Source organism: Eptatretus burgeri, chromosome 8, assembly GCF_056783735.1.
Source record: "Eptatretus burgeri isolate ZD-2024b chromosome 8, Ebu_testis_v1, whole genome shotgun sequence".
Taxonomy (NCBI): Eukaryota; Metazoa; Chordata; class Myxini; order Myxiniformes; family Myxinidae; genus Eptatretus; species Eptatretus burgeri.
Genome location: NC_140968.1, coordinates 68103218 through 68122668, shown reverse-complemented (window position 1 = coordinate 68122668; position 19451 = coordinate 68103218). Strand labels below are relative to the sequence as shown.

The 19451-nt window shown below is 44.1% G+C and overlaps 1 protein-coding gene and 1 long non-coding RNA gene across 6 annotated transcripts in view; one reads left to right on the top strand and one right to left on the bottom strand.

Moving 5' to 3' along the window:
• Window positions 1-15507, top strand: part of ARID3A (AT-rich interaction domain 3A) — a 196781-nt gene extending 181274 nt beyond the window's left edge. For 2 of the 5 annotated variants that reach the window (XM_085892425.1, XM_085892421.1), the window contains one exon: window positions 9416-10562. In XM_085892425.1, the coding sequence (XP_085748551.1) occupies window positions 9416-9678 (263 nt within the window). In that variant the 3' untranslated portion in view covers window positions 9679-10562. Of the gene's footprint in view, window positions 1-2729; window positions 4495-9415; window positions 10564-14093 lie in introns of those variants that run through there. The other 3 variants (XM_085892426.1, XM_085892422.1, XM_085892423.1) reach the window with 3 other exon arrangements.
• Window positions 15508-15819: 312 nt separating this feature from the next.
• Window positions 15820-19451, bottom strand: part of LOC147021954 (uncharacterized) — a 50079-nt gene continuing 46447 nt past the window's right edge. The window contains exon 4 of the long non-coding RNA XR_015061019.1: window positions 15820-16369. This is a non-coding gene — a long non-coding RNA (uncharacterized LOC147021954). The remainder of the gene's footprint in view (window positions 16370-19451) is intronic.

The following is a 19451-nucleotide window of genomic DNA, read 5'->3' as shown; positions in this document are numbered from 1 at the left end:
TACACTAACACCACACATCCATCCATCCATTGGGACCATACTCTGTGCAGAGCATTGGTGCTGCCTAAGCAGTCTCCTTGTTTATTGGGCACAATCCTGGACGGGTCACCACTTCGACACAGGATACCAGCAAGCTGGCACTCATTTTGCCGACCTTGGAAGGATGACAGGCAGAGTCAACCCCACCTGGTATTAATTCAACATCCAAGTGGGATTTGAACTCAGGATCCTAGGATCCTAAACCCACCACCCTAACCATTAAGCCAACACCAAGCATATAACACCACAAAACACACACAAAACAAGGCCTGGCGAGGGTCTGCAATCCCTAATTGCTCTTTTTCTTGTTTAGAAGAGTGCATTGGTTGGACACAGGAAGGAAACTCCTCTGGTAGGAAAAACAAGGTTGACTGAGGAGTGGAACTGAGTAGAAAGCTTGGACTTAGGGAGCCCAGGAAGGAGTCGGTCAATTAATAAACATGCACACCCTTGAAGGGGTTCGAGGAATGGTCAGTGCACGATAAGGGAGAATACGCAAGTTTATATCAGAAGTAATCCAAATATTTGGCATTGGACACTAAGGGGCTATCTATTTATTACTTGTGAAAAATTGGCAATCATTTTTTGACAGTCCCATCCTCACTTACCCCCAGTGAATGCCCTTGTTTAATCCTTCCCTTCACCTCTTCTTTTATCACAATCTTGTTTACCTTCTTTTATCACTCGTCCCACTTCCTTCCGACCCTACTTTCTGTCATATTCCTTCCCTTATGCTGTGGTCAATTGTCAATCGCTGCGATTACATTTTTTTACCCCACCCATGTCTTGTAAAGCAAAGACATAAATACTGGATATATTATATTGTTACGGCTCTAGGAACTGTATGCATACAAACATACAGTTGTCCCAAAGTTAGTTATGCCATTAGTATATGTGCAAATAGATCCCTCCTTTGTGTGTAGTGGAAAGCAAAGGGGTGTGTTGCGATGTTTTTTTAGTTAGATTAATAAATCATTTTCTCCCCTTTTATTTTATTTTCCCTGTTGTTGGAGCCGCAGTACCTTCCTCTCGCTTGCTATTCTCGTTTGGGCTAGACAAGCGCTTCACCGCCTACTCGCCTAACCAGCGACTCGTTTTTGGAGGCAAAATCTTGCAGTAGTTCCTTCTTGGTGGGTCCTCACACGCGTGGAGTGGGCGGGCTTGTTGGCCTGGCCGAAACCTCACCCAGAAAGGGACCCCATGAAGGCCCTGTCCAATTGGGACGGACGATGACGTCAGCTTCGCCAACGCCCCTCCCCGCCCAGGGGGATCTATAAAGTACAAAGTGGGGACGTAGCTTAGCGATATAATTAAATGGAACCTGCATTAGAATAAGGGATGACGGGGAGCACGAGCTAGTTAGGGGAACAGAGCTAGTGAAGCGTCAGTGTGATGTGAAAAATTAAAATGAAACCAAGAAAGAAATATGGTGAATGAACGTTGGTCAGCGGGCCCAAGTGTGAATGGAGTGGATGTAGAATGCATGGTGCGAACGAATGATTGGGGGGAGGAGTGAGTCCCACCCAAGGGAACCCGGGGTTAGTGTAATGTTAGTTCACGGGTTAGCTAAATTAACCAAACGGATGTCGTTCTGGTTGTTGGTGTTGGACGAAGGCACGAAACCTTTTGCACAGTGCAGGAGACTATTGACCGTCTGGGAGCGTGGCTGATGAAATATGCGTACTGAGTAGAGGGCACCCCGGGCACTGAAGTAGTTGGCCAGAGTCGGCCATGGGTCCAAGGGACCGAGTTAGCGTAATGGACACGGGTTGCCCACGGAAACGGGACCTGGAGCACCAAAATGCCATGTGGGCATCGACGGGGAAGATGCCAGGAAGGGCATCCCCCACGTTCATAAGGAGTAGGTAGGCTCGGAGACAGCCTCAGCGACCCGGGGGTACCGAAGATCGAGTTCGGCAGATGGGTATACCTGCCAGTTGAGCCACGCTTCCCAGCCACGAAATTGTGCAAAAGCACGAGAGAAAATTTGCTACCCAGGCCCAAATTAATAACGAACACCAACACAGGCGACGGGAATCGTGGTTGCTAGAACCAATAGTTTAAAGAGACAGGCGTGTTGAAAAGCCCCGGCTAGATTAACGTTTAATAAATGCTAGGATAGATCGGAAACGTGTACTCCTTCGCACCATCCATCCCTTTGCTGTTCGTAGGCCGCTGGACTCATCTTGGGATTTCTGAAACCTGTGGGAGTTATTCTGAGGCTGCATTGGGCCTCGAGACAGATTCATTAGTCTCTTCCTTGATCCCTTCCAAAGGGATCTTAGGGATTGGGGAGGGACAGTCAGGACAGGTTAGCCAAACAGACGATAAGGGGGTTTGGGACACACGTAATTATAAAATTAAAAAATAAAATAAAATAAAAAGTCTAAATTTTGTTGTATTTTTTTGTTACAAGCCAATGGGGGTGGGTATGGACAAGGACAGGCATAGGCAATAGGTTGGGGGGAGACAATAGGATAGGTCCGAGCCCGTCTTCGGACTGGCCAACGCCACCGCACTCCCTCCACAACCTCATGAGACCACACCGAGGCTGGCCAGCTTCATGTGCCGACTTGTTGCACCTTACCTGGTCTGCATTTGTCATGCCTTTTGATGCCTTTGCCTTGACTCCATACCTGCCCATGCCTTTATTTGCATTGCCATATCACCACCTTTACCATGTGCGCCAGGATCATCTCTGTGGAAATGTTTGCAAGGACTGCCGCCCCACAAGCAGCCGCGAGACTGGGGACTGCACTGGGCAGCCCGGATAGTTCCTTGTTGTATAAATGCCAGTTCAAATGGACCAGGGACTGCATTGAGCAGCCCGGAGATCTCCTTGTTGCATAAAGGCCAGTTCAAATGGCCTGTGAAATGGCGTGTGGCCTGCCGTGTTAGGGTGAGTTGCCTCCAGCAGCCAGGAACGAAATAATAAAAAAAATTCACCGACAAACAAGGGACCATTGAGGGTCCTGAAGATGTCTGACCATCAATTGCCTGCTGTGGCACTCAACCACGAACGTTGACTTTATTGTTCTCTCCTCAAGTCACAGGTCCTGGGCCATGGGTAGTGTAAATATTAGAATGTATATAGTCCTAACCCACCTGTTGTTGTTAGTTTAGCGCCGGCAATATATACTAAACAAAAATATAAACGCACCAAGCGCAAAAATATAAACGCACCAAGCAATTGTTACTATTTTACCTCGAACTCATTAATACTAAATCTTCACAACAATTTGGTTATAGAATCCATGACAATTGAGCATTAAATTTCAAAGAGTTCCTTGAGAATTCTGGCGACAGTCTTTGCGCTACAACAGCCGACACAACCGAGGTGTCACTGTCAGAGTTCACACAGTCAGTAGCGGGTGTGTCCACCGTTGGCGTCGCGCAGAGCGGTGCATCTCCGGTGCATGGAGATCAACAGATTATCGATGGTGGCCTGAGGGATGTTTTCCCATTCCTCCTGGAGAGCCACACGGAGCTGGCGGACGTTCTCTGGGACTGCGTAACGTTGTCGTACGCGTCGATCAAGAACGTCCCAAAGGTGCTCCAAGGGTGACATGTCGGGAGAATATGGAGGCCATTCGAGGACATCAATGTCCTCCTCACCGAGGAAGTCCATGCAGATCCTGGCAACATGGGGGCAAGCATTGTCGTGCTGAAACGTCACATGGTGAAGGCGCACAAACGGCACGACGATGGGTCTGAGTATCTCGTCCCTGTACCCCTGCCCGTTCAAGTTGCCTTCAATGAAATGAAGCCAAGTGCGCTCTCCATGGCATATGCCTGCCCACACCATAACACTGGCACCATCGTGTGACACCCGACGAAGGACATTGGCGTCAGTGTAGCGCTCCCCAGCCCAACGCCAGACGCGGAGTCCGCCATCAGCCCGATACAGCTGGAACCGCGACTCATCGGTGAACAGCACTCTCCTCCATCGTGCGAGGGTCCAGCGCAAGTGAACATTGGCCCAGTTCAGTCGGGTGTGACGCCGGACTGCAGTGAGGTCGAGTCCCCGGTGTGGTCGGCGGGCTCGGAGGTTGGCCTCCCTCAAGCGGTTACGCACCGTCTGGGCTGAAATGCGCCTGTTATGCAGCCCGACAGTCTCATCGGCAGTCCTCGTGGCCGGTCGGAGTCGATCCCGGAGATGTTGCAGCCTCATGTGACGATCCTGACCGGCGGTGGTCACACGTGGTCGCCGGGCATGTGGGCAGTTCACAGTGCTTCCAGTCTCTCTGAGGCGCGTTCTCAGGCGGCTAATGGTGGAGTGGTGGACATTGAAGTGTGCTGCAACGGCCCGTACTGACGTCCCAGCATTCAGCATGCCAATGGCGCGCTCCCTCAAGATTTGTGACATCTGTGGCATGTTGACATTTGGCACCAGTCCACATTTTGGGGAGGCCTTTTATAGGGCAAGCTATAGGGAGTGTTTGTGTCCTGCTCACGCTCACTGACCATCACTCTGTCAAGCCCCATGGTGCTCATGGGAAGGATTACTCAACGTGTGAGTCCACACATTCAGAGTGGTCAATTTCAATGGGAACATCTGTCTTGAGCAAAACAAAGGAACCATTGCTCAAACATATCATCAGTTTGACCATTTTCCCATAATGGCAATCTTGACTTAGATATTTAGGTTGGTGCGTTTATATTTTTGTTCAGTATAGTTAAGTTTTCCGAATGAGTCTGTTAGTTTAGTTACGCAACGCACTAGGTTATTTATTTTTGGGACATGTATTCAAAATGTCGCACTCAAGGATCCGTAGGTAAAATGTACTTGGGGAAACCTACACCTGCATGCCACACAGATGTAAATGACTCGGGTCGAGTCTAGCAAAAGGGAGGGGGGTAGTGTTATGGTTCTAGGAACCATATGCATTCAAACATACAGTTGGCCCAAATTTAGTTATGCCATTAGTATATGTGCAGATAGATCCCTCCCTTGTGTGTAGTGGGAAAGCAAAAGGGGTGTGTTGCAATGTTTTTTTAGTTAGATTAATAAATCATTTTCTCCCCTTCTTTTATTTCCCCTGTTGTTGGAGCCACAGTACCTTCCTCTCGGTTGCTATTCTCATTTGGGCTAGACAAGCACTTCACCGCCTACTCACCTAACCAGCGACTCGTTTTTAGAGGCAAAATCTTGCAGTAGTTCCTTCTTGGTGGGTCCTCACATGCGTGGAGTGGGCGGGCTTGTCGGCCTGGCTGAAACCCCGTCCAGAAAGGGCGGACCCCATGAAAGCCCTGTCCAATCAGGACGGACGATGACGTCAGCTTCACCAATGCCCTTCCCCACCCAGGGGATCTATAAAGTACGAAGCGATCCTCAGAGGAGAGTTGAGTGCTTGGAGTTTGTGGAGTTCATAGTTGGATTTGAGGGTTTGCTTTGTGGGGGTGGTTGAGTTGATGGAAGGGTCTTGAGAAAGAAAGAAGGAAGATCGTTGGTTCTTTGGTTGTCGGAGAGTTCGGTGGGTTCGTTGGCGTTGTTGCAAAGTGTCTACTCGCGTCTCGCTTCGGCGGCCCGCACTCTCCACTCAAGATTCTTCACGGACACGAACTCCACACGTACGGTTGTGGCTGACCAACTCAACCTTTGTCAGGTGCCGCACCATGGAGCATCCCTTCCCCCGAGGTTCTCAGGTACCCAGAACTGCGACCTCAACTCCCTCCCTTCCGAACTGCGGAAGGTCCCCTTTTCTTTTAATGGGGTTTATTTTGTCTGAGTGTGTGCCTGAGTGTGTGGCGCCTGTCCTTTAAGTAAATTGTGTAAGATTTTTGATTATTGTAATTGTTGCTTGTATTAATCTCACGTAAGTCTGCACGGTGTCTGATTTTATAAGTTGCTGTAAAAATTGTCGCACTACATCTCTCTCTTCTTTCCCCTGCATAACACACCTATAAACTTGTTCCTGTACCACATGTTTTTCCTCACCTAGTGTAAATAAATTATTGTAGAAATGTTCCCAGTTTGTTTTTGTCTTTTCCTTCATTGGTCCAGCATGGTTCGGATCAAAGTTTAGCTGGGTCTTTATCCCCGATAATCTGTTCATTCCAGCCGGTACGTCCTTGGCAGTTCCGCTCGGCTGCATCCGATCCGGAGTTGGTAGTTATATTCTAGTTTTGTATTTTTAATTAATTTTCTGAAATTTATGGAAGTTGTTTTTCACATGGAAGTTGTGGGTTAAGATGTGTAAATAAAGGTGGAAAAAGTCTGATTGAATGGAATTTAATTCCATGTTCCATGGCAACAAAAGGTAAAAAATTTTGAAAGGGGATGTCTACTTTCTGTAGGCACTGTATATGCATATACATGGTATATATACACACTCAGTGTACAAAACATGAGGAATTCCTGCTCTTTCCAAGAAATAGACTGATCAGGTGAATCCAGGTGGTGAAAGCTATGATCCCTTATTTACTGCACCTATTAAATCCACTTCAATCAGTGCAGATGAAAGGAAGGAGACAGGTTAAAGAAGGATTTTAAAGCCTTGAGACTCAGAGGGTTAATGGGTAAGACAAAAGATTTAAGTGCCTTTGAACAGGTTATGGGAGTTGGTGTCAGGTGCACCGGTTTGTGTCAAGAACCCCAACGCTGCTGTGTTTTTCACGCTCAACATTTTCCAGTGTGTATCAAGAATGGTCCACCACCCAAAGGACATCCAGCCAACGGCAGGCCAGTCGTCAAAAACGGTTCATTGATGAAAGAGGCCAAAGGAGGCTGACACGATTTGTGCAGAGCAACAGACGTGCAACAGGAAGTCAACTGACAGTCCAGTACAATTTTGGTGCCGGAAGACCCATAAAAGAATGCTCAACTCCTCGTACCTTGAGACGAATGGGGTATGGCAGCTGGCGACCATACAGAGTTCCACTTCTTTCAGCAAGAACCGAGGGTTACAGTGGGCTAGGAACTAAAACACAGACACTGGAGGATTGGAAAAACATTTCCTGGTCTGATGAATCCCAGTTCCTGCTGTTTCATGTTGATGGGAGGACAAGGGTAAGGAGAAAACCACATGAGTACATGCATCCATCATACCATGTTAACTTTGCAGGCTGGTGGTGGTGTGATGGTGTGGGGGGGGGGGGGTGTTTTCATGATGGTGTGGGGATATCTGAACATCATTGCCATTCAGGTGCATCCCTTCATGGCAGTAATGTATCCATCTGCGAATGGATTTCTTCAGCAGGATAATGCCCCATGCCACAAGGTGAGGATTGTCCAGGAATGGTTCCATGAACATGACAGTGAATTCAGTTTATTCCAGTGGCCTCCTCAGTCACCAGATCTCAATCCAATTGAGCATCTCTGGGATGAGATGGAATTAGCTATTCAGAGTAGAGATCCACTACCAGGCAACTTGACACAACTTTATTACAAGCACTGGAGTCAACACGGGCTAACATCCCTGTGTAACGCTTTCGACACCTTGTGGAGTCCATGTCTCGACGAATTGATGTTCTAAGGGCAAACAGGGGGGAGGGGGGGGTGAAACTCAATATTAGGAAGGTGTTCCTAATGTTTTGTACAGTGTGTGTGTGTGTGTGTGTGTGTGTGTGTGTGTGTGTATATGTATATATGTGTGTGTATATGTATATATATATATATATATATATATATATATATATATATATATATATATATATATATATATATATATATATATATATATATATATATATTTATTGTCGAAAGCTCTTTCTAACCACTGATTCACTAATGCACTGACTGATCACTGATTCACTGATTCACTGATATTAAAGATCAGGACCTTCCGGGACAAGTAGAAAGCTGAAATTTTGCGTGCCAGTAGACATCAAAGCCAACACACCGGAAAAAAAAAATCACAGAACCATTGGAAAACATCCATAAATGAAAATATAAATAAATGAAAATAAATAAATGAACAAAAAAAAAGAAAAATGCAGATGAGCAATCTGAGACAATGGGGAAGCAGAGTAATTTTGTGTGCTGACTGACATCAAAGCTGGTACACTGGAAAAAGTCACAGAACTGTTGGAAAGCGTCTGTAAATGAAATTATAAATAAATGAAAAAAAGAAAGAAAAATGTAAATGCAAGTGAGCGACCCCAAGACAATGGGGAAGCACGGTGATTTTCCATACCGATGGACATTGAAGCCGATACACCAGGAAAAATGACAGAACTGTCAGAAAGCATCTGTAAATGAAAATGTAATTAATTGAAAAAATAAATGAAAAATCAAATGCAGGTGAATGACCCAAGACAATGGGGAAGCAGTAGTGGGGCAACTTAGCTAAATATAGCATAACAATTGTGCATTTTGTGAGGAAAGCACCAAATTTGGCACACTCGTAGCCTAACATATGAACAGATTTGGATATTGGGCCATCTCAAATTCAGCCGCTGATGGCTGTGGCAGCCATTATCCACTGCCATCAAAAATTTTGAGATGGCCCAATATCCAAATCTGTTCATAATATGATAGGCTACTAGTGTGCCAAATTTGGTGCTTTCCTCACAAAATGCACAATTGTTATGCTAAGTTGCCCCACTACATTGTTCGTATGCTTCCACATTGTGGAAGTTGTTGTTTGTGTAAGCATTGCAAACATTGTTTAAGCCTACCCCGCTAGTGCGCACACACACACACACCACACACACACACACACACACACACACACACACACACACACACACACACACACACACACACACACACACACACACACACACACACACACACACACACACACACACACACACACACATATATCAGCTTTGCTGTGCATGTGCCAAAACATTGTTTGAAGGTAACTCACAAAATCTTGTTTGTAAGTGCTTTCTTTTGCAGAGCGTCAGTGTCAGAGGTTGATCTTCCCCTTCAATTGTGACTGTTATGATATCATGAATTTATGTGTTCACTGGGTTGAAATTATATAGAGTAGGATTGGTAACCATTCCTTGGGATGCACAGCAGGCATTGATGGTATCTGTTTATCCTTTGAAGACCACAAGAAGATCTTGAGCATAATTTTCAGATACAAGTCGAATTTTATTATTAGTTTGGCTAACGTTTAATTTCTTTAATTGAAATTCAAAAAAAAAAAGAAGCAACTTTTTGTTATCAACAAAAAAAACAACAAAAGAAACAGAAAAGACAAAAGCTCTTACCCAGTGTTAGCTACAATGTTTCCCAATGTTCAAACATAATGTAATCTAAAGTATCAGAGAAAATATCTGACATAAACCATCTTAAAGTTTTGGGACTTGCATGTCCCTTGGTCCTTAAAGGGTTAAGAGAACACACCTGAAGTCATTGAAGATCTTTTCTGAATAACATAACTGGCTGCAATATTTACCCTCCCTACTCTATCCCTCCAAGGCATGCTGTTTGCTCGTCGTCCCTCTGTCTCAGCACACGGGGGAGTCAGCTGCAGCGGGGGCCTCAGTGGGGGAGCAAGTGTCGCGGGGGGCATTGGAGGTCTTGGAGGTGGTGGGGTATCCACAGGAGGGTCAGCCAGCAGCAGCCAGGGATCACCACATGACCTGGCAAGCCCAGGTCTTGGCCCTTCACATCATTCCCACCATGGAAAGTCTCTTCCAGGAACCCATGTCGCCCAGGCACCCAACCGCCAGTCCCCATGATGCTTCACCCTTCTGCACCTCCTTTGTTTTACCTTCCCTGAAGCAGCCTTACACCTTCAACTTCCACCACTAAGTTTGTCATCCACCCCAAGTTCTCGGACACTTTTTTTTTCTTCCTGAAACCTTGTTGATATTAAACCCATAAACCCAAGGGGAAGTCGATCTTCAATTGAAGCAACTTTCACAATTGATTTCAGTTTCTTTTGTTTCACTGACTTTCCCTCCTCATTCTTGCATTGAAAGTAGGCTTTTAGGACTCTCATTGAAATTTGGGTCTTTATGCTTTTCCAATCTTTATACTTAAGTACGGAAGATAAATTTCCCGATTTTATTTCCTGGTTTTTTTTTTTCTTTCTCTCCCAAGGGATCTGAGGTTCTTCTGTGTTGCCGTGCGGTTGTGACGTGCGCGCCAGAATTGAACAGGAAGCCTTAATGTGACCAAGGAAACAGACGGGTTTCTCAACCATCTCTCTCGTTCCCCCTTTTACATCCCCCACCCCATGGAAACCAAAGAGTCGGAGAGAGGAATTGAGAGAGATGGAGCTTTAACAATCGCGGACCGCATTGCCTAAGTATGTGGACTAAACCAAAGATTTTCGCTTGCGACGTACAACGGGTTTTTTAATCGGGAAAAAGAGGGTTTCGGGGGAATGGAAGAGAGGTTGGGGGGGGGTGGGCGTTTGGATGTTCGTTTTGTGTTTCTTGTGCTCAGGACTAGCCCCCAGTGGGGGAGCTGTCGATGCAATAGCTTATGATGCATTTTAACTGAAGTGTTGATAATAATAACATTATTATAAAGATTTTAATAATTGGCAACACACAGAGAGACAGACAGAGAGAGAGAGAGAGAGAGAGAGAGAGAGAGAGAGAGAGAGAGAGAGAGAGAGAGAGAGAGAGAGAGAGAGAGAGAGAGACAGACAGACAGACAGAGACAGAGAGACAGAGAGAGACAGAGAGACAGAGAGAGAGAGAGAGACAGAGAGATAGAGATAGAGATAGAGAGATATAGATATAGATATAGATATATATATATATATATATATATATATATATATATATATATATATATATATATATATATATATCAATCTCATAATATTGCTGTTGAGATATAGAAAGGGAGAAAGTTTGACAGAATGAATGGAATCTTCCTCTTGATTTTGCCACTTTGGATGATGCTTTCTTGGGACTTCCGAATACCTTGATCTTCACAAGCCAACAGGTTACTGTTTCTTATTCCTCTTGTGAAGAACTAAATTGAGGATAAATATGTGTTTCAGCTGGTTTGAAAGAAGAAAGAATCCTTGCTTCCCAGCCAATAAGAAAAATTTTAAACAGGCTTATCATAACAATGAGTTCCCTAAAAAGGAACTTCAACACAGGAGGACACCATTAGGCACACCAAACCTGCACAATGGTTGTCAACCTGTGGTTGTTTGTCCTTGCTCTATCCTTTTAAAATGTTGAGAATCAAACAAGGAAGCAGCATAGACCTTTTCAAACGTAATTGGTATGCTCAGCCAGGGTTCAAACCACTGACCTCCCAGTGGACAGTTCTAACCATTACACCACCAAGTGTCGTTATGAAACTATATAGCAGGTTATTTTGATTGGTTAATATAGAGCAGATTTCTTTTTTTAAGGCAGATTTTTTTTTTAAAGGCATTACTAGGTTAATGCATGACGTATGCCATTTTGATTAGTAAATTTGAAAATCCCTATATAGGTCAGCCTACTGTTCTTTCAACAGACACAATAACTGTGATTCCGTTTCGGCATCCCTGTTTATGACCCGAGGATTCACACAATCGTGGAATTATTGCACTCGAGCATCCAATCGCAAACAACTCTTCATAACTCAACCTTTTTAGTCGTTAGGGGTTCAGTCGATGGAAATCATTGCAAATAATTGCGTAAAGGCTTCTGTATTTTATGTTCCACTTGAGCATTGCATACAGTGCAGATTGCAATAATACAGCACTTTGAGGTATTATACAGTTGTACTCGTATAATATGGGTCCCTACATTTTCGTGATGGCGACGCGGTGAATTTGATTGCTTTTTTGTTTAAGAATGCATTAACTCTTTTGCAAACAGCACCCGGTTTCTGCTGTGTGAGGATGGAGGGAAGAGTGGGTTAGGTAGGAGAAAAATGAAAGGAATATTGGAGGAGGTGGAGGTTGTGTCGTAGAAAGGAATGGAAGTGGAAGTCATATTTTAGCTGCCAATCTAAATCGTGCAACTTCAGAGGAAGATTATATTTTAGTGTCGGTGTGTGTGTGTGTGTGTGTGTGTGTGTGTGTGTGTGTGTGTGTGTGTGTGTGTGTGTGTGTGTGATGTGTGGACAAAGTTGAATTAACACTGTTTGAAACGTTCTCAGGCCCTCACCATGGTGGAAGTAAAGAAAACCACCGGTTGGCTTGTGAAGGTGGGAGAAAAAGGAGGGGGAAGGGGGTAGTAAGATGTAGTTGATGAATGAAGGTGGGACTGGGTCGAGGTTGAATGTCAGGCTGGGTGGGTTTGATTCCCATCACTGATTGTTGTGTATTGGGGGGGGGGGTGTAGGTGTGTGAGTAAGGGTGGTGCTTTCATCTCCTTCTCTCACTCAACTTCCTCACACACCGTTTTGTCCTTCCTTCTTCTTTTTATCCTTTTGGCTTTTAATGCTGAACCTTTATTCCTTCCCATTTTCTTTAATCCTGTTGTTTTTTTAACTTGTCTCTCCTGTATTCTTTTTCTTTTTTCCCATATTCCTCTTGTATCTTTTTGTTTATTCCTTATTGCCCTTTGTGGCCAAACACCCAGCGGAGTTTTTACTGTGTGTGTGTGTGTGTGTGTGTGTGTGTGTGTGTGTGTGTGTGTGTGTGTGTGTGTGTGTGTGTGTGTGTGTGTGTGTGTGTGTGTGTGTGTGTGTGTGTGTGTGTGTGTGTGTGTGTGTGAGAGACACTCATTGCTCCGCGGGATACAGAGTTACTGGTTGACAGATACCTCAGTGTGAATTATCGTCACAGCCAGCCGGGGATATACCTCAATTATATATGAAGATAGGCTATTATTTAATTTTTTATCACAGTGCTGTGTTTAAAAGTGTGCTTTTTTCTTGTTTTTTTTTCTCTGATTTTATCTGCTTTTATTTCTTTTTTTCTTTTTTTTTTCTAATATTATATTGTGTATTTTTCTCGAATAACCAAAGATGATGAAAGATTGTATAGACTTGATTCTACCTCACCACGCCAATCAAATCCTAATGAGTCAGCTGGCCGGCTGCTGGATTTGATGCCAGATACCTGAGGGTTCTTGGTGCGAGTCCAGCCCCTGCCCTGTCTGACCCTGCGTACCCCCAATCTCCCTTGTTGCTATGAAAGGCCAGCTGTTTGTGGAACTGGCAACAGCAAGCTGAGGGTCCAGGCTTGAGCTAGGTCTCCTGAGTGTATGGAGTAGGGGTTATTAGTAATAGCGAGGGGTTTTGGGGTGGGGGGTAAGGGAGGGGAGGGAATTGAGGGTGTTTTATATGAAGATATTTCAGTCCTGAAGCCAGCAAGGTCTCGTGTCCTCTCGGGTATGGTCTAGTATCCACTGAAAAGTAGAGGATAGTGCATCAAATACATAATACTGAGGAAGACACAAGACAGGTTAAGGGAAGATGTTTGGTAAGGGGGAGGGTAAGCTGAGCAAGAACATACAAGAATAAATTTCGTTAGGGGGCATTGAACAGGAGACCATTTGCATGGAATGTCGGACACAGGACTCAGGGTTTAGGTCAAGGGAAGAAGGACAAAGTAAAATGGGTGGGAGAGGCTTGAGGACAGGAAGTGGTTGGGTGGGGGTAGGTGGGTGCTGTATATGATAGAGATCTTAGTTTGGGCAGGTCTGGCAATCGGGTTCTTTGCAACCCCCATTTAAATTCTACCCCCTCCCACTGAGAAGGCCGTGAAGGTTGTCAATCAGGCACGGTGGCTGTCAGCCAGGCCCCTCGTGCCGGTTTTTGTTTCTTCTTCTTGTTGTTTGTATGGCACGAATGGCTGGCTGGGAGTTGAGTGTGTATTGATGGAGGTGAAAGGCGCAGTGGGTGTGCGTGTTTGGTTTGCACACGCATGTTTTGCTCGTCACGTGTGCGCGCGAATAAGGCCTTTACACTTTGCTCGCTCGTCTGACCGTGTCCTGCTACCCTGTCTCTCCCCGGCTCCCAGCGGAGTGTTGAATGTACATGACCACCCAGCACACCTAGCCCTGATGACGGCTTGTTGTTCTTGTATTTGCTAAGCTGTAGTGTAGCTTGACCATACAGTGATACATCTTTCCCTATCTAGTGTGTATATTTTGGTTGTAGCTTGCTATTATTGTTCTGGTGAATGCATCTTATCCAATAAAAGACAATAAAACAACAGTCGTGCCTGAACATTTTGCATTGACAGAAAACAGGACAGAAGAATGGAAGGGTGGAGTGTGGCAAAGAGTTGAAGGGGGTCGACCTCACTTCCTGTTCCTGACCCCGTGTTGCGACCCTACGCCCCCTTTCCTACCAGCTCAATGGCTGCCTTGACGTGGACAGGGTGTGGGCCAGAGGCCAGGCAGAAGGGCGGATCAGCGATTGATTGCAAACTGAACACGTAAAGGGTTGCATAAAGGCCAACAAATTCCAAATTCCTGCCCTGACTGCTTCTGGGAAAGCAATGGCAAACCACCCAGCAGCTGCTAAGCAAGGATTATGCTTCGGTAGCACCAACGCTCTGCATAGAGTGTGGGACATCAAATCAAATCAAATGGTCACATCCCAATACATGCACCGGTGACTGTATTTTAATAACATTCTGCATTTACAGTCCATTTCATAATCCAAACCATAATCTGCTATTCTGGTGCATTGCCAGCAGAGAGTGCTGCATTTCGGAGTGCAAGCTCCTTCAAAAGAGAATATAAAACCGGTATACCTGATCAGTATTTAGTTTGTGCATATTAATCATGACCAAACCCAGTGGCGTGATGATTAGAGCATCCGTTCTGAGACTGGAAGGTCGGCGGTCCAGGTGGTTCAAACCCTGGCCGAGTCGTACCAAAGACGTTAAAATGGTATGCGCTGATTCCTTGCTTGATATTGAGCATTTAAAATGATAGAGCATGGATAAACAACGCTGGAAAGGCAATGGCAAACCTCCCTGGATAACCCTTGCCAAGAAACTGCTTTGGTAACACCAATGCTCTGTATTAAAGAGGATGGTACATCAGAATCAAAAATATTCATCATTCCTTGGTGTCCTTTGAAAAGGATTATCCATTGTGTTAGTATCCTGGCCACACTTTGTTTAGGGTTACCTGACCGATTATCACGACTTATAGTCGGAAGGCAGAGGCAGGTGTGCTGGCCTGTAGACATGTGACAAGTGTCATGGGAGAAAAATGGGTTCCTTGGACCCGTGTCCTGGCAAACGTGTGTCCATTACTCTCGACTTTCCCAAAATGACTTCCATTGTTTTTTTTCTTCCTCAATTATCTTGAATTATTTTTGCTGCTTTCATGTCAGACCTTCCAAGATTAATGCTTGCTTGGAAGTAAACAGACAAACAACAGCCTGAAACATCTCACTGTGCTGCAACTGCACCTGCCCATTTTTATTTTATTTTATGCACATGAAACCGTCACAATGGAGAATGTTTATTTTAAAAGGCGAGATGATAGAAGACGACTTTGCAAGACAAGACCATTAAAGAGCTAAGGCACAGGAATGCTATTGTTGCCTCGACAGAGCTCTTTGTCTGTCTCACTTCATTTCTCGTCGGGGTTTGGTAATTTGCTCAGACACAATTGATGGCGGTTTGTGGGTTTGTCTATGTGCTTGTGAGTTTTTAATTGAAAAGAGAAATGGTTTATTTACATTCTATTTAATATATCAACCTCTTATGTAACCTTTTTCCTTCAATCGTTTTTCTTCTTCCTCTTTTTCATCATACTCTCTGGATTGGCTTGTTAAAGGTTGTTTGTTCTCATCAAGCTGAAGACAGCAGAAGTCCATTCTTCTCAAAAATCCAGAAAGTCCTTGGATAATTACCATGTCATGATTGAATTGCACATAAAACCCAGCTGGCTCATTAATGGCCTCCAGGGAGAGGGTTATCGACCTGTCCTGCTTGGTCCGTTCAACATTTAATGCATTGTGGTCAACTTTTAATGCCCTCAGGGCAACTTGACATGGGCACCACAACACCACCTATGAAAAGGTAACGGCACTCAAAATCCTCTTAAATGAATGTGAAAAAGTTTTCTGGCCTATACATTAAAAAATCATACAGGAACATTATGTTCCTGTATGTTTATAAAATTCAAAAATTCTGTAATTAAAATTAAATGGTAAAAAGGTTCATTCAATTCAATTCCACGTATAGCAACAGCATGTCGAGTTTCATGTTTATTACATCATAAAAGAAAACTAAACAAAAAAATTGATCGTTATAATAAAATTTTTATTATAAATACACCAATAATATTAAAATACGCAATTTGGTGTCTGTCTGTCTGGTCGATGCATTCAATGGTTACTTATCCAATCGCAAGCAAACTTGCCAGGGGGACTAATGGTGGTAAAACAAAGCGACTTCATTTGCCTCCTACCCCCCTCAGTCAGGTTGTTCCTTTGGTTTCGAAGGTGGGGTCGATGTAAATTCTCCACGTAAATGTGAACTGGTTAGCACCGCTCCTGGTGGTGGTGGGAGAGGGTAGTACGAGTGACGCATCAGACACCTTAATTGTATTTGGAGTACACAGTCACTTGTTTTCACAGTCACTTCGCCAATGTTGTTTTAGAAGACTCCAAAAAATCCGAGGGGGTTTATTGCCTTTTTCCACCTTCAAAAAAGCATGTTTAGGTGAACAGATAGCAGCTTGAGCATCATTCCACATTGTCAAGGCATTCTTCCAAGGCTGCTTCCTTCAACAAAAGTAATAACAAAAATAATGATAATAGCATAATAATGACATTAAATATTAACATTATTGCAAAATAATATCAACGAGCCAGGAGGCGACGATGGTTCGCGGGCATTATTGAACAATAGCACGATAGGTACAATTGAGTTAGTGGAAGCTTTTGAGGAAACCCTATGGTAAAAACCTATCTCTTCCGTCAAAATTGACCAAATCAAATCGGATTTTTTTATATGTTGTACTTATGAACATTACGCACAGCTTCGAACAAATGAAATTGCGAGAAAAAAATCGAGAGAAAAAAAAAGTTCAAGTGGGCATGGCTCTGCCACAAGGGATGTGGGATGGCCCTCATACAAAAAAAAACACAACTAGACCATGATATCGAGCTTGTGTCCAAGTTTCATCAAGATCGCATCAAACGTCACGGAGCTATGCTCTGGAGAGAGTCACAAACAGACAGACAGACAGACACAACGAAAATAGTGGTCACTGCTAGCACCCGCGAACCAATAATAATTAATAAGAGTAGCATGCCTCCATCTGTGCATCATGTCACGAAGAAGTGGAATCTCGTTTTTACCCCCATGCTGCTCCCACAGGGAGTAGGTATTTGTATTTGTTGGTTCACGGGTACTCAAGACCCTAATATCTTAAAACAGCCACATTAACGGTTAAGTCAACACCAGGCTTTGAATGGGATTTGATTTGATATGATTTAAAATATGGTTTGAATGCGAAACGATTTAAAATATGATATTGCACATTGCGACTGTTTAGCGAATGGAAGATGACTTCATATAATTTGAATGGGATATTGTTTTAAAAACAGTTTGAATGAGAGAATTAAAAATACAATTTGAATGGGATTTAAAATCCCATTATTTAAAATATGATTTAAAATATGTTTTGAATTCAATATGATTTTATATGATTTGAGTGGGATATGATTTAAAATATGGTTTGAATGGGATATGATTTAAAATGTTTTGAATGCAATATGATTTTGTATGATTTGAGTGGGATATGATTTAAAATATGCTTTGAATGGAATATAATTTTATATGATTTGAGTGGGATATTATTTAAAATATGGTTTGAATGGGATATGATTTAAAATGTTTTGAATGCAATATGATTTTGTATGATTTGAGTGGGATATGATTTAAAATATGCTTTGAATGGAATATAATTTTATATGATTTGAGTGGGATATTATTTAAAATATGGTTTGAATGGGATATGATTTAAAATGTTTTGAATGCAATATGATTTTGTATGATTTGAGTGGGATATGATTTAAAATATGCTTTGAATGGAATATAATTTAAAATATGGTTTGAATGGGATATGATTTCAAATATTATTTGAATAGGATGACATTAGACCCTGAAGAACCTTAAAACCTTCTCGACCCTCACAACTCCAAGACCCATTAAGAATTGGACTCTGACCAGGGATTTGAGACGGAGACTTAATTCCTTTGGTACCAGGTCTCTTCGGAGAATCCTTGGCTATCGCTGGTCGGACTTTGTGTCCAACGAGCAGTTACTGAGAGAGACTCGGATGAGATTTGTTACCGGCATCGTCTGTGAGCGTCAGTTGCGGCTGTATGGACATGTGGGTCGTTTTCCTGACGCTGATCCTGCTCACCAGATTCTCTCAGCGAGGGAGTCTCGTGAGTGGAGGAGGCCAATGGGCCGACCGCGTGCCTCGTGGTTGCAGCAGGTTGATCGGCATCTTAAGGACACGTGGATGGGCCAGGCATCTGCCTGGGGAATGGCCAGATGGAGGCCCCTGGAGTACCAGAGGAAAGTGCATGCAGCAACACGCTGCTCTGGCGCATGCTCCCATACCTGACATTAAGACCATGAAGACCCAAAAGAACCCGAGGACCCAGACGACCCTGAGGATCCAAAAGACCTTTCAGGACGCAAAAGATCCCCCAAGACCTCTTAAGACCCGCTAAGACCATCGAGACCCTGATGACCCTGCAGACCCAGTTACACACTTTAGAAATCTTAGACCCCAAAGACACTTTAGATCCTCTTCGACCCTTTAGAACCCCGAAGACTTGTAGAGTCCTTTCTATGCTTTAGACCTTCACACCTTTCAGATCTTTTAATATCCTGTAGACCACTTTGACCTTTCAACCCTTTTTAAACATTTCAAGACCCTTTAGACAATTCCAACCCTTTAGACCTTAAATTATACTCTTTCGACTCCTTTGACCTTTTAAGACCCTTTAGTCCATTTCGACCCTTTCGACCGATTCAGACCTTTCCACCTTTAGACCTTCAGGCCATTTGACCTTTTCAACTTGTCAGACCTCTTATTTATTTATTCACTCACAAATACCACCCATCGCTTTGACGACGGGAATACAAAAGGGGGAGAAAAAAAAGCGGGTACAAGAGGGAGAAAGGGGTGGGGGAGAGAGTGCAGGGAGACTGAAGAGGTGGAGGGGAAAGGAGAAAGGAAGGTGGGAGAGTGAGGATGGGTGGGGGAAGCGAGGAGGGGTGGGGGAGCGAGGAGGGGTGGGGGAAGGAAAGACATTGTGAGGCGAAAGGAAGGGAAGGCAGACGTGTGGTGGAGCATTAATTACGATTCATACTGTCTCATCAAAATTATTCTGCATAGAATAACAGCGAAGATGGAAACAAAATATTGTCTGAAATACATTTTCTACCGGTCATACTAGAAACACGGCCTGGAGACAAATACGGCCGGACACATCCGGAGCCAAGCCGTCCGAACACATCCGAAGACAAACTCCCATCCAGATGCGTCCGGAGACAAACTCCCGCCTGGAGACAAGCTCCTGTCCAGCCAAGTACAGAGACAAACTCCCGTCC